The following is a 16,164-nucleotide window of genomic DNA, read 5'->3' on the forward strand; positions in this document are numbered from 1 at the left end:
AACAACTTTTACCTCAGACTTTGCTTCACTTAAGGCAGGCGTACACTGTTTGGACCATTTTGAGCTGATTTTTTACTCGTGCGTCTATTTTTGTGATCGCGTGCTAAATCGCGTGTTGTGCATCGTGTCACAAGAAGTGCTGAACACCTCACGACCAGCTCCCAATCAGCAATCGTACGGTCATAAGAAAATCAAACATGTTTGAAATCCAGTCGCTCCTCGTGAGGGTATCTCACAGTTGAAGCAGTGCCACGGACCGGCTTACCGTAAACTCTCACACTGCGCATGCGTGAACACCGTAGGACAGCTGTAAAATTGACGTACCGTACTGCCCACTTCTGTCAGTCAGTCAGTTCCTGGTCCATCACATAATCGTCTTTTCTTTTTCAAAGCTCTTTTTGCTGAGATTTGCAATTGTCTCTCCACTTCCAGGTTCTTCTTCTTCTTCTGTTTTAATGGTGACGCTTCAGTGTTCTTCTTCTTCTAATTTGTACGTTGCATTTCCGAAAACAAGAGCCTGATGTGTCGTGTATGGACGTACAGTGTGAGCAGTCAGATCATGTCAGAGTGTCAGTCCATATAGTGTGAGAACATGAACACATTCGGGCTCTGCAGTTGAATCACTCAGTTTGAGCTGGAGCTGAGTACAATGATTGAAATAATCACACCGTGTATCCCAGCTTTTATTGGCTTCAATAACTCTTGAAATCCAACTGCCATTTTCTACTTTCTTATAAGCTGACAAGGAGGCGTGGCCTGACTGTACCCTCTCTTCCTCACTTGTGCTGAGTTTTTCAACTCAATAAAAGACATAGCCGTCCAAATGTAATACTTTAAAATTTAATCAAAACTCCTAAAAGCAAATGAGGTGCTGGATCCAATCAAATAGTGCCGGATCTTGCTTTGAGGTCAACTCTGAGGTCAAGCACAGGTTTAGTGGTGTAAAATAGTGTAAATATGTGATGTTTTATAGTTTTATGGCTGGAGCAGGATTATTATCCTTCCTGCAGGCGATCCTCTCTCCTCCCTCTGATTGGCTCATATCACAGTCATAATGTTATAAAATATCAACTTTGGACCTGTTGCTCTCAGCTTTGGCTCCGCCCCACTTCTTTGTGTCCCAGCTTCTTGTCTGTGGTTAGTTAGTGGAGCAGGTGTGTAGTTTGGAACTGTTGTGTTTACACACTCAGAGACCAACAGCATTTTCTCAGCTGCTCTCAATGCTGCTGTTGCCCTTTGTTGCCTCGTTGCCTTACTTCACCTGCTGCGTTAGAGCTCACCTGTCCATTCAGCGTCAGTGACACCACCTGACAGGTATGTTTATCCTGTTCCTCCTTTACCATGAGCTACGCTAAGCTAAGTTACGCTAAGCTAAGCTAAGCTAGTGATTCCTACAGTCAGGGGCTGTTCTAGTGATTTGGAGGCCCCAGACCAGGGTGTCCAACTCATTTTAGTTCAGGGGCCAAATACGGACCAGTTTGATCTCAGGAGTATGTCACCATACCAGTGTCATTGCCCGATCCCGTTAGATCTCTGCAGATAAGCAGGTCTGGGCCTAGTTAGTAGTTGGATGGAGACCACTGAGAATTCCAGATGCCACAGTGGGGTGGCAGTCACCTCAGTGGTATCTGTCATTGTGTCCTTGGGCAAGGCACTTCATCCACATTGCTTAGTATGAATGTAGTGTGTGAGTGAGTGTTGGTGGTGGTCGGAGGGGCCGATGGTTCACTATGGCAGCCTCGCGTCCGTCTGTGGCTACAATCGTAGTTTACCACCACTCAGTGTGGAGAGAAAGAATAATCATAAAAATGCACAAAAAGACAACTAAAAGATATAAACACACAAAATGACTCCAAACAACTAAATATTTATACAAAAAATACACAAAATGACAACAGAAATGCACAAAAATACACAAAATGACTCCAGAATCACACTACAATGGCAACAAAAAACTAGAATTATACAAAAACACAACAGAAAGATACAAAAATACTCATAATGACTCCAAAAAACATACATTACAGAAAAATACATGAAACAACGCTGCTGTCAGTGCACGTCTGAACTTTATCACAACTGTAAATGCGCCGCGTTATAAAGATTATCTCGATTGGATTCAAATTAAACCAGGCATGTACACCGAGCTGTGTGTGAGTCTAAAGAACATGGATAATAAATGAAACCAAGAAACGGATTTTCATCAGTAACTTCAAGGCAGTGGTTAAACATTTAATTTTTTTATTTTATATTGTGCATTGTTGGAATGTCTGTGCTAAACCACCTGACATACCACTTTCAGGTGGTACTTTTTTGTTTTACTTATATTACAAAGCTGTAACAATAAGACTCAGTAATCATTATAGTATGGTCTGTGGTTTAGGTCAATAAGTCAACTGAATTGTTCATAACTAATGAATCATAATAATGTATGTAAAACAAAAAAGCCCCACCTAAAAGTGGTATGTCAGGTTTTAGCTAGTTCTATAATTACAAATGTTACATATACAACATAGTAACAATTGTCAGTAGATGTTTATGTATAAACATGCTCCATGCTAAATTATAAGTAATTTCCCTACACTGGTGTCAGGATGTTTTTCATGCGTCATGTAATGTCCAGGTAGTGACTTTAATTTAATATGTGCCAAATACAATTTGCTGAAAATTATTTCCTAGATTAATGAATGTAGTGAACCTGCGGCCTTCTGCCAGGAATATTTATATATTTAACTAAAACATGATTTGTTTTTGTCTTTAAACATCCATAAGAAGAGTTTTTAAAAGACTGGATGGTTCTGATCATTTCTCTCTTTCCAGTCTCTTATAACTTAACTAAAAACAAAAATCCCTGGATGACGACAACATTTTAACAGCAGGCAGAGATCATTCACATTGTACTTTGAGTGTCAGTTAATAAAGAGCTACAGTATATAAAATCCAATGCATTATTATTATTACTGTGATATTGTTTCTTTTTTAGGATTTAAATGAAACATGATGCAGGAGTTTTCATTATGGAAGCACCCAATATAATTTTTTTTGGCCAAAACTGAAACACCGAAATAAATTATTATGCTAATTATTACTCCCCCATTGCATTTCTGAATGTGTACTAACCACTAAAATTAAAACTTTGCAATTGTTTAAATTAATATTAATGCTTAAAAGAATAAATCAATTAAAAATATGAAAATGTTTATTTAGCATGGACATTCCAACAATACACAATATAAAATTATTATTATATATGATCTTTGATAGAGCTTCATTACAGGTACCGTCTAAACAGCAGCAGTGGCCAATATCATTGGTGATTGCTCCCCCGGTGGTATTTCCACGCATACATTTACAAATTACTGAACACATGAGACTCTTTGCAGCAAAAGTATTTGTAGCAAAATCAGATGTGTTTTCTTTCAGCCAATCATATGGCTTCTTACATTTTCTCCACACTTTAAACCAATTGCAGAGCTACTGATATGTGTGCGCATACGCAGTGTTCAAACAAGAGTGTGGAGAAACTGTAAGAAGCCATATGATTGGCTGAAAGCACATCTGATTTTGGTGACGTTCATTGACCCGTGACGTCAGGGCAGTCTCATAATTCACCACATTTCTCTCACAAATACACAGATGTTTCACAGAACAGAAGCAGTTTGTAAATGCACATTCAGCAATTTGCATTATCTGTGGATTTATATTACATGTGTGCCTCAATATAATATTTGTGAAGTAGAGCGTGTGAGTTTCAGAATTTATATTACAAGTTTGCATAAAATATATATTTGTGAAACAGATCGTGTGCATTAGTGAAAAACCCTGCAAGAGTTCATTCATTATGATACTGTTCTGATTCCATAATAATGTAGCAGGACTGTGTAATAATGCCATGGTGATATCTTATCTTTTTATTCCTTCTATTTCAATAATTTATTTTTATTTATTGTCTGTAGGTCCTGTGTAAAATGGCTCTGTTCAATGGATGATGAGTCAGCAGTTTATTTATCAGCTTAGAGTCCAACGAGGACACCACAGTGTATCACATGGTTTCATTAATTGTGTTCAGGATAATGTTATAGTTTATGCTTTTTGATCAGGCAGTTGATGATTGACTATTGTCTTAGTTAAAGTCTAAAGTGTGTGTGTGTGTGTGTGTGTGTGTGTGTGTGTGTGTGTGTGTGTGTGTGTGTGTGTGTGTGTGTGTGTGTGTGTGTGTGTGTGTGTGTGTGATTGATGATCTAATGGAAATGTACTTCAAAGCTACATTTTAATTTCTATTTGTTTTTTATTGTTCTTTGACCCTGACATTTTTACTTTTTCAACCCATTTCAACTTTTTCAACTGATTTGAACCAGTTGAAAAAGCTGGTTCAAATACATTTTCTGTTATTGTTAAATATGTGATATTTGGTTTCAATGAAGTGACGTCATGTCAATCATGTGACTGACAGTGATTGATAAATGGCCTGTACCTGTGTGAGTAATAAAAATGTGAGTGTGCCACGAGACTGGTGGTGATCACTAGAAGCAAAATATACGTGTCTTGCTGTGTTTTAATGGTCACGATCTCACTGTGACAGAGACCTGTAAACAGAAGGAACTGAAATTGAGAGAATAAACAGCTTCACTAGCTTGGTTGAAAGACATTTAAAAATAAACAGAAATCTTCTCTTTAAAATGGTTTAGTGAAAAACAGCTTCTCTAGCTTAGTAAATAAATAATACACAATCTGACTCACAATACCACTGGTTCAGTCAGTGAAATTAAAAATGTATAATTAAATAAATAATAAAGGACCTAAAATTGAGAAGAAAAAAAACAATAGTTTCACTAGATTGGTGGAAAGACATTAAAATAAACATAAATCAGCTCTTTGAAATGGTTTAGTATAATTTAAAATGTTGAATTCATTTTTAAAAAAGCGTTGCTGGTGTGTGATCGGAGGTTAATAGCATTTAGCGTTAGCATCACAGTTAGTAGCATTTAGCGTTAGCATCACAGTGTGTGGCACTAACTCTCATCCAGTCAGTGTTCTGTTAAACTTCTGAGCTTTGACATCTTTTATCTTCTCTAATATGTGTTTGAACTCTTTATTATGTAACTCAGGTAGCGCTGTCTGTCTCTGACTCATATTATTGGCTCATCATCTCGTGACGTGGAGATGGATCAGGACACGGTGAAGGAACAACATGAGATCCAGACTGAAGCTCAGAGGTGTGTGTGTGTGTGTGTGTGTGTGTGTGTGTGTGTGTGTGTGTGTGTGTGTGTGTGTGTGTGTGTGTGTGTGTGTGTGTGTGTGTGTGTGCGCGTGCGTGCGCGTGTGCTCTTGTTAGTGGGTTAAAGCTACCAACCAATGGTTTATCAGGTTATCAGTATAACTGTGCTATTATGTTTTTTATTAGTAATTATAACTTAGTAATTCTATTTAATTTCATTCAACATCAGTAGATCTTTCTTTCATATAAATTCATATTAATGACGAAACAACAAAATACTATTCTAAACATTTTTTTATTGGTCATGGAAATGTAACTTTTTCCCACAAAATATTGTAAACAGAATTTTTACAAATGCTACTGTAAGGTTAATATATTTTATTAAAATGGTGCTAAATTAATAATTATGAAGCTAACTCGGTCTCATTATGATCCACACACACACACACACACACACACACACACACACACACACACACACACACACACACACACACACACACACACCGTCATCTCTTCCATTAGCTCATTATCCAGTTTTCTTCTCCATAGATAAATATTCTCTGCCCTGAAATCATGACATTGTTCTCAAACAAAGAAGAGAAGCTAACGTTAGCTAGTTACGCTGCTCTGTCTTTGCTAACAGTGATTAGCATGTGTGCTAACTCCAGCTGCTGTTTAATGAGGCTCTCCTTTGACACAGTTAAAATATAGCAATAAACTTTTGTCTTGTACAGTTTGTATAAAACTTTGTCACTTTTTAGCACAAAATATTTCTAGACAGAGTTTATAAGTTTACTTTTATTCTGTCATCGTCTCACTCACCTCACAGCTGCTCTTTGCAGGCGCGTGCATGTGAGCGTGCACCAGCATCAAATGTGCTGCAGTTTGTACATTTACCACCCAAACATTGATCATTTAAAATCATTCTTGTGGGTGTGTTTTTCAAATGTTGTTTTATAGATGTTCAGAGGTGAGACCACGTCAGAGCTCAGCACTCACACCTCTGTACATTAGTGTTACACTCTCAGTCTGTGTGTGTTCAAGGAAGCAGCTCCCAATTGCTGGACCTGGACCTGAACCTGGACCTGAACCTGGACCTGGACCTGGACCTGGACACGAACATGAACCTGAACCTGAACCTGAACCCGGACCTGAACCTGAACCTGGACCTGGACCCGAACATGAACCTGAACCTGGACCTGAACCTGGACCTGAACCTGGACCTGAACCTGGACCTGGACCCAGCTGTGAATCATTTGGAAGTAACGAGTCCATGGACACAATCCTTACCTTCAAAGAAGGTCCATCTACTGATCCACGGTGAGTCCACATAAAGAAGGTTGTTTATTGTCTTCCTGATGGTCCAGGTTCTTCTCACTCCACACTGATAAAACATCAGTAAACATGACTCAGCACTTTGTTATTTGAAGTGGTGTTGATGTAAATCTCAGCAAACAGTGAAGGTGTCAGATTCTGTAAACCAGAAACTAGACTTGATAAATGTGTAAGCAAACACACACACAGCATCATAAAAGGGGGTCGACAGAAAGATGAAGACAATGATTCTTGGACTCTGAACTGTAGGTGGAAAAGCAGCAGAAAAACAAGGGAGTCAGATAGAGAAACATGTGTTTAGCATCTGGAGCAGTCTGCTGTGAAGGAAGCTGAGACCCACGATGGAGCTTGTAGCTTTACATGTATCAGGGTTATTGATTATGACATGTCAGAGGGTTATTGATTATGTTCATAAATCTAGTCATCTGTGTGAGGTGATGAAAGAAAGAAAGTGAGTGATGTCCAGGTCATTTGAAACACCAGCATTAAAAGATCTATGCTGACAAAGGTCAAAGAGAAAAGGCTTTGTAGGAATGTCTCCAGTGTGTAGGTGAGTCTTTGACAGCGTGTGATCTTCAGATTTGTGAAGGATTGAAGCCAAATAAAGCCTCAGTCCAACAGACTTGTTCTCCTGTTCAGTGGAAACATGCTGAGATGTTCCACACGTGAGCTGAGCTCCAAAGGCTGCTCCACACTCACTGCACTGTGGCTCTGCAGGACAGCACCCACTGTTACTGATGTTCACATGATGTTAGCATGTTAGCAGAGCTTCCTGTGCTTTCCTCCAGCTGCTCCTCAGCATGTCTGATTGTCTGTGTCTTCTCCACAGCAGCTTGGAGGGTGTGGATGGTTCCTCTGGAGCTGAGCCTGACTCCATCTTTACGGTGTGTACGTCTACAAAGACACTAAACCTGTGTCAGCCTGTGATCAAAGCACACACACACACGCACACAAACACATCTGGGCGCGCACACACAAACACTCTGAGCACACACGCAAACACCCGTGGGCGCACACACAAACACTCTTGCCGTATGGAATCACAGGAGTGCCAAAGTTAAAAGGAAATGCATGTGGAAATATAAAGAGAATCAATAATGAAAAAATATACAAATGTAGTATTCTTTTTTCATTTTGCTTTTGCCGTTTTTGTGTTTTTTTTTTCTGTTTTGTCTTTGTCTTTTCCATTTGCGTTTTGACATTGCTTTTACTTCATGACTCAAGCTGTTGGTAAAAACAATGTCAAAGTAATGACTTCATTCTGTCCGGGCTGACTGGTCGATATCTGTTCACACGATACCTGCTTGCAGTCACTATGTATTAGCAGGCTCGAGGAGTAATGGATTACAAGTAACTGTGTTACGTATTCAGTATACAAAAAACATGTAACTGTAATCTGTGACAGTATATTAAAAACGTCCTATCAGATTACAGGTTTTTTTTTCTTCTTTTTTATTGACCCACTAACTTACAGCACAGTGCAGATAAAATAATACAGAGTAAAAGCAAAAATCCCTGGACGATGACAACATTTTAACAGCAGACAGAGATCATTCACATTGTACTTTGATATTGTTTCTTTTTTAGGATTTAAATGAAACATGATGCAGGAGTTTCCATTTGGGATGCACCCAAATTAAATTTTTTGGCGGAAATGCATATTCTGCGTGCTTTTAAAATATAATCCCTCAAAATAATCCCTGTTTTTACAAAAAAGAAAAAAAAAAAAACCTGTAATCTGTTTACACGTTTTTTAATATACTGTCACAGATTACAGTTACATGTTTTTTGCATACTGATTACGTAACACTGTTAATTGTAATCCGATACTCCCCGAGCCTGCTAACACATAATGACTGCAAGCAGGTATCGTGTGAACAGGTATTGACCAGTCAGCCTGGATGTACTCGTTACCATGGTGATGAATTTAGCAGCTTAGCTTATTTTTCAAGACATTATTATGTTTTTACATTATCGGCTTTGTTTTAATTATTTATTTTTAACTGTTAATAGAATTATTAAATTATATCCTTGTGTATATTATATATTTATACAAATAAGCTCCCAACTGCTGAACCTGAACCTGGACCTGGACCTGGACCTCAACCCAGCTGTGAATCCTTTGGAAGTAACGAGTCCATGGACACAATCCTTACCTTCAAAGGTCCATCTACTGACCCATGGTGAGTCCACATAAAGAAGGTTATGTGTTGTGTCACGGCAATTTTGCGGTTGACCTCATTTGGAGACATGATTTATTGCTCTGGTTGAATGATGGAGTCCAGTCGAAGCGTGATGATTTTATAAAAAAGGATTTATTATAAAACTAAATGAAAAAGAGTACAAAAGAAGAAGTGTCCCATCCTGTTTGGAGTAAAGACGGCCAGGTACTAAGCAGGATGGTTCAAAAGGTCTTGTGTCCGGCTCAGGATATTCATGACTGCCCAACAGTTTTCACAGTTTAAGCTTTATACAGATATGAGAAAAGGTCCCAACCCTGTAAAAATGAAAAGGAGGGGGTCAGATGCTCCCAACAGTGGAGATGTTGGAGGATGATGAAGATGTGTACTGTATATAATGAGGAAGGTTGGGCACCACTGTTATCTGTCCTTGATAGTGTGTGTGCGTGTTTATCTGCATGTGAGTTTGAGTTTGGCCTTCAGCAGACACAGTGAGTTGCACTGTGGATATAATACGATCTGTACTGTTTGATCTAACATGACTCAGCTGTTCAAAAGTGCAAAGAGTAATGCAGTCATCATGTATTAAAACATGTCAAATTGACACATGAACATACATTTGATGATATGATGATGAATATAATAATTGCCATAACAGTTGTCTTCTTGATGGTCCAGGTTCTTCTGACTCCAGACTGATAAAACATCAGTAAACATGACTCAGCACTTTGTTTGTTATTTGAAGTGGTGTTGATGTAAATCTCAGCAAACAGTGAAGGTGTCAGATTCTGTCAACCAGAAACTAGACTTGATAAATGTGTAAGCAAACACACACACAGCATCATAAAAGGGGGTCGACAGAAAGATGAAGACAATGATTCTTGGACTCTGAACTGTAGGTGGAAAAGCAGCAGAAAAACAAGGGAGTCAGATAGAGAAACATGTGTTTAGCATCTGGAGCAGTCTGCTGTGAAGGAAGCTGAGACCCACGATGGAGCTTGTAGCTTTACATGTATCAGGGTTATTGATTATGACATGTCAGAGGGTTATTGATTATGTTGATAAATCTAGTCATCTGTGTGAGGTGATGAAAGAAAGAAAGTGAGTGATGTCCAGGTCATTTGAAACACCAGCATTAAAAGATCTATGCTGACAAAGGTCAAAGAGAAAAGGCTTTGTAGGAATGTCTCCAGTGTGTAGGTGAGTCTTTGACAGCGTGTGATCTTCAGATTTGTGAAGGATTGAAGCCAAATAAAGCCTCAGTCCAACAGACTTGTTCTCCTGTTCAGTGGAAACATGCTGAGATGTTCCACACGTGAGCTGAGCTCCAAAGGCTGCTCCACACTCACTGCACTGTGGCTCTGCAGGACAGCACCCACTGTTACTGATGTTCACATGATGTTAGCATGTTAGCAGAGCTTCCTGTGCTTTCCTCCAGCTGCTCCTCAGCATGTCTGATTGTCTGTGTCTTCTCCACAGCAGCTTGGAGGGTGTGGATGGTTCCTCTGGAGCTGAGCCTGACTCCATCTTTACGGTGTGTACGTCTACAAAGACACTAAACCTGTGTCAGCCTGTGATCAAAGCACTTCTACACACACACACACACACACACACCACACACACACACACACACACACACACACACACACACACACACACACACACACACACACACACACACACACACACACTCTCCTGAGCATATGGGGGTTGGATTGCTTCTAAATTCATGCGTACCAGTCCACCGAACTCGTAAACGAACGCGTACCCTGCGCCTGCACAACTGATCTACAGTTTCCATAGACTTGCAACAGGTACACAGGCACAACGCACAAGTCACGTCCGCATGTGTGCTTGCAGACGTGTTGACACATTTGCAGACACTTTAATGTGCATACACACTAAAGTGTTTGCACAGATACACCACACCTAATGTGCACCTAACAAACAAATATATCAGGTGTGGAGTGAGTGAAGCTATAGTGATCAGGTGCCCTTCACTATGTAGCACCGTCTACGTGACATGTAAAAAATATTACGCGCTTACGTGTGCAGGTTAGGTAAGGTAAGTGTGTGTGTGTGTGTGTGTGAGTTTTGAGTGTATAACGGACCACCATTTAGTCTGGTTACAGTCTGTGTCACGACATCCATCCACAGAGTGGTAGTGACTGTAGTGTTACGCTCTGAGTCAGATCATTGCTGTGATTGGACAGAATACGACTCTCAACACTCACACACACTTCCAGACGTGCACGCATGTACACGCCTATGGAAAGCCATCGAGGTCAAAAACATGTGAATTTAACACAAGTGATTTTGAGCCCTTTGGCCACTTGTCCAGTTTGAACGTGTGTTCCCATTGGCTCCTGAGCAGTTGGGTTAAACCTTTTTTGTAAGCCTGAGGGGGTGTCCACTATTAAACAAGGAACTTCTAATTTATTTGCCGTTTTCTTCCTTTATTGTGTAGCTTATAAAAATAAAACATGTGGGTTGCAGTTTTATTATTTGGTTTATTATATATAGTATTATTTTTTTTAGTTATTGATTATTTTTATCAGGATAAAATTGCCTCATTTTGCTCCACTATAGTGGGCATTCTAGCTTTAACACCATTCATCCAACTTTAATTTAACATCATTAAAAACATTCAAACATTTTTATGGCAATAGTAACTGCAATTAATATCTGTATTTGGAAACAATTAAACTTTCCGCTTCGAACATTTTAATTTAATATATGACCAGCAGGGAGCATACCAAACTATACTCCTAGCCCTGATTACATAGAAGAAAAAAACAGGTTGATGACAATGTCCAGATTTAATCTTGGGGTGGGAAGCACTGTTAACATCATTTTATATTGTTTTTATATTTTCTCCTCTTTTGACCATATATATATACTGTCATATTTTATATATATACTGTATAGCTAAAAACATAGAAAAAAATAATGAATTAAGAATATGTAAATTATCTTGATTGGACATATGAATTCCTTTTAATATGATAAAAACAGAGATTGTACCGTATACACTACTGTGCCAAAAAATTCAGCATGAATAAATTAGAAAAATCGATCAGTTTGTTGGTCAGTTTTACTCAGGTTACACAATGTCAATGGCCAACAATATAATATAAATATATTAGAACAATATAAATAAATAATACTAAATCTCAAAATTATATTTGATCAAATAATATAATAATAATGCATTTCATATCAGAATCACAATGAAACACAATATGTATTTTGTAGGCTATACTACAAAATACTACATAAAAATAATAAAATTCGTTTTTCTCTCTTTTTCATATATATTGAAATCTTAATGAAATACAATTTATAGAAATATAGGCTATATGTACACATACAATATTAGAATCCATATCATAAATCCTAGACCTACATCTAAATGAACACGTCTTACATTATATAATGTATCACGTTCAACGTAGCCTGTTTCCGCAAGCACAGGATGTTTATTGACAGTTGCTATGACAACAAGTGAACGCTGACGGTAGCTAGCTCAACCACCGGATCAATAAACACCCATAAAATGACTTAAGACTCCACAACAAGAAAAACATCACAGACAGTTGAATATTCTAAATGAATGAATGAATGAAACAATGAATGAATGTTATTACAATTATAATAATAGTAATAATAATCCATCTGGTACATCTGGAGAGATGGTCCTTCTGAGGCACCCACATGTCTCATCCCCTGGTTCTACTCGCCTACATCCAACAGCACACTGAGAAGACAAAGTGCCATCTCTGTTGCAGTCATAATCAGTCTGATATTTATTTGTATTTTTCTTTGATTTATCACAATGCCTTTCTCCTCAACCATGCATACAGACACCCGTACAGATGTTCCAGATTGATGATGATCAAGCCCACGTCTTTTCTGCTTCTAGCTCTAAAGCATACTCCATCTTTCCAGAAATGCACTTATTCAAAACAGTAATGTGCATGGGGAAATGGCAGCCTTTATATACCTGTGTATACTATGCTCTCTGTACTTAAATAGCAAAATTCAATTCAATTTTATTTATACTGCCAAAAAAATTCTTCTGCATTTCCTTTTTCCATGTTTCACTGTTAGCTGTTATTTCAGTAGTGATCCTGCTCACATCGTCACAGACTGAGAATAATTGTTTCTGGCACCAATTCTATTGTATTTCTTCCTCTCATAACAGCAGAAATGTTCATTTCTCAGGTTTTTCTGTCTTCATTCATTTATTCATCGTCCGACCCACTTGCTTCTTTTCAGGGTCGTAGGGGTCTGCTGGTGCCGAGCTCCAGCACTGTAGGGGCATTAGGCAGGGGTACACCCTGAACAGGGCACCAGTCCATCTCATTAGAAACACAGACAACCACTCACACTCCCTTTCACTCCTACCAGTAATCTGGAGACTCCAGTTAACCTAATATTAGTACATGACTTTTCTGCTGTCCTCAGCATTTGCCTAATGACAAATCTTCTTCTTCTTCTTCTTCTTCTTCTTCTTCTTCTTCTTCTTCTTCTTCTTCTTCTTCTTCTTCTTCTTCTTCTTCTTCTTCTTCTTCTTCTTCTTCTTCTTCTTCTTCTTTCCATTAGTTAAAACGTACACATTTCATTTTTTTTCTTCACTTGTCTGCACATGCTGTCAAAGGTATGTTTTGTTATTACAATAAAATAAATTGATTTATTTTATTGCTTAATTGTAACCATCACCAGCCCTCCCTAAAGAAGGGTAAGAAATCATTTATTATAGGGAGGATATAAAAAGGGAGAGCAGTGTTACACCTAGGTGGAGGGGGAGGGGGAGGGGAAAGGGAGCATGGAGGAGAGACTCAAGGTAGGAAATAGAAAGGGTGGGGAAGAATAGATTATTTTACAGTGAGGGTGAGATGTGAAGTTGTAGAATATATTGTGTTTACTATGTTGTGTAATCAAGCCAGTATAGTGACAAGTGTGAAGCTTAGCTATAATGGTGGTGGCTGTGGACAGGGGGAATGAGTGAGTGGTAGTACCCGCATCTGATGCGTACCCGATGCGTATCTGATGCACTGAGCAGCACAACCGGAGACCCCCGGCGGCACCCCCCGAACCTTGCCAGCCACACGGAGCACAGCGCCCTCCCCCCCCTCCCAGGCGAAGCCAGACACCAGCCACATCCCCCAGCAGTCCAAGAGGCGACCCCCGCCACCTGCCGGCCCAGAGTGGCCCGCCCCGCCAAAGCAGGAGAGAAGCCAGCACCCACACCAGGGCCAGCACAGGCCCGCACGACCACGGCATAGCGCCCTCTACAGGGAGGCGGCCCTGGCCCCTCCGACGAGAGAGGACACCACAACCGCCCAAGCAGGGCCACCCCGCCAGCCACAGATCGATAGGCAGGCGAACCCAAGCACCCCCAGCCCGGCACCGCAATCCCACACCAACACCGCCAGCAGACAAACCATCATTCTCAGACAATAGCAACATTCACATGTTATAACCAGGTTTAAACCCATAGAGCACATGTGTCAAACTCAAGGCCCGGGGCCCAAATCTGGCCCTTTGAAGCATCCAATTTGGCTCTCAGGATGAAGTCAAAATTACAGAAAACATGAATCATTGTGTAAAAATACCAAGTAATTCAGTTGTAGATATCTCAGACCTTCCAATTACATACATTTAATGAATATTTACCAGAGAATTTGTGATTTTTTTTCTCCTCATTTTATGTGTTTTTGAATCCCAGCAGAAAGCAGCAGCACCAGGAGAAGTTCCCTGTGATGTCTGCACTGGAACCAAAGTGAAGGCCCTGAAGTCCTGCCTGGACTGTGTGTTCTCCTACTGTGAGACTCACCTGGAGCCTCATCTGACAGCATCAGGCCTGAGAAGACATCAGCTGGTGGAGCCTGTGGAGAACCTGGAAACCAGGATGTGTCCAAAGCACAGCAAACCTCTGGAGCTGTTCTGTCAGAGTGATCAGACATGTGTCTGCGTGATGTGTTCTGTTTTGGAGCACAAGAGTCACCAGTTAGTTCCTCTGAGAGAAGAGTGTGAAGAAAAGAAGGTGGAGCTTAAGCAGCTGATCCAGAAGAGACGAGAGAAGCTGGAGGAGATGAGAGAGTCAGTGAGGATCAGGAAGAATGCTGCAGACAGAGGGAAAGCTGCTCTGATGAAGCTTGTTCAGAGAGGCCTGAAGGAGATGATGGAGACGATGCAGGAGAAACAGGAAGCAGAAGAGAGAGAGGCTGAAGGTTTGATCAAAGAGCTGGAGGAGGAAATCTCTGAGCTGATGAAGAGAAGCTCTGAGGTGGAGCAGCTCTCCCGCTCTGAAGACCACCTCCACCTCCTCCAACACTTCTGCTCCCTGAAAGCTCCTCCAGCCACCAAGGACTGGACAGAGGTCATGGTCCGTCCATCATCATATGAGGAGACTGTGCTGAGAGCTGTGGCTCAGCTGGAGGACACACTCAGTGACAAGATGAAGAAGATGAAGATGAAGATGCTGCAGCAGTTTGCAGTAGATGTGACTCTTGATCCTCTTACAGCTCATCCTAACCTCGTCCTGTCTGATGATGGAAAACAAGTTTATTGCAGTGATGTGAAGGAGAAACTTCCAGACAACATAGAGAGATTTTCTTATTGTGTTAATGTTTTAGGGAAACAGAGTTTCAGTTCAGGCAGATTTTATTTTGAGGTTCAGGTTAAAGGAAAAACTGAATGGGATTTAGGAGTGGTTAAAGAATCTATCAACAGGAAGGGAAACATCTCTCTGAGACCTGAGGATAGTTTATGGACTGTGATACTCAGAGATGGAAATGTGTATACAGCATGTGAAAATCATTCAGTCATTCTTCATCTGAAGTGTGTTCCTGAGAAGGTGGGTGTGTTTGTGGACTATGAGGAGGGTGTGGTCTCCTTTTATGATGTAGATGCTGCAGCTCTGATCTACTCCTTCACTCACTGCTGCTTCACTCACAAACTACATCCATACTTTAGTCCCTGTAATAACGATGGTGGTAAAAACTCATCACCTCTGATCATCTGTCCTGTCAATCAAAGTGAATGATCAGTGTCATGATGAAGTCTCACCAACAATAGATTCAATGGTTCTCTGCAACCATTCACTTCTCCAGGTTGGTTACACACTCCATCCAACCTAACATGTATGTTTCTCAACAGTGGGAGGAAACATTTTATTAAAGAAGCTTCACATTTGGTGTTTGGATTGTGATGAAATATGTTTGAAAAAGTGATTTTTTTATTTAAATACCACAAACTTGTTAAATTGTACAAACATGTAAGTTGTTTAATGATTAGTTTAAAGGTGTTAGTGGATGGTAAAATAGGAACATGATTATTTTATATGAAATGTAATGAAAACAAAACAATTGCAGAAATGTATAAAAATAAAGTGTTTTTTAAGTCACTGCTACTCTTACTTAT

The 16,164-nt window shown here is 39.8% G+C and overlaps 1 protein-coding gene across 4 annotated transcripts; it reads left to right on the top strand.

Moving 5' to 3' along the window:
- Window positions 1-1,108: 1,108 nt before the first annotated feature.
- On the top strand, window positions 1,109-15,890 carry LOC114480574 (E3 ubiquitin-protein ligase TRIM21-like). 4 transcript variants are annotated; one of them, XM_028474834.1, is made up of 6 exons: window positions 1,109-1,314; window positions 5,109-5,216; window positions 6,236-6,313; window positions 6,404-6,541; window positions 7,386-7,440; window positions 14,471-15,890. In XM_028474834.1, exons 2-6 carry the CDS (start codon window positions 5,164-5,166, stop codon window positions 15,785-15,787), a joined length of 1,641 nt encoding a protein of 546 aa, XP_028330635.1. In that variant the 5' UTR covers window positions 1,109-1,314; window positions 5,109-5,163; the 3' UTR covers window positions 15,788-15,890. The 4 variants fall into 4 exon arrangements, with proteins under 4 accessions (XP_028330635.1, XP_028330637.1, XP_028330639.1 ...); XM_028474836.1 differs by having other exon boundaries at window positions 7,389-7,440; XM_028474838.1 differs by having other exon boundaries at window positions 6,266-6,313.
- The last annotated feature ends 274 nt before the right edge of the window (window positions 15,891-16,164 follow it).

This window comes from Gouania willdenowi, chromosome 18 (assembly GCF_900634775.1).
Source record: "Gouania willdenowi chromosome 18, fGouWil2.1, whole genome shotgun sequence".
Lineage (NCBI taxonomy): Eukaryota > Metazoa > Chordata > Actinopteri > Blenniiformes > Gobiesocidae > Gouania > Gouania willdenowi.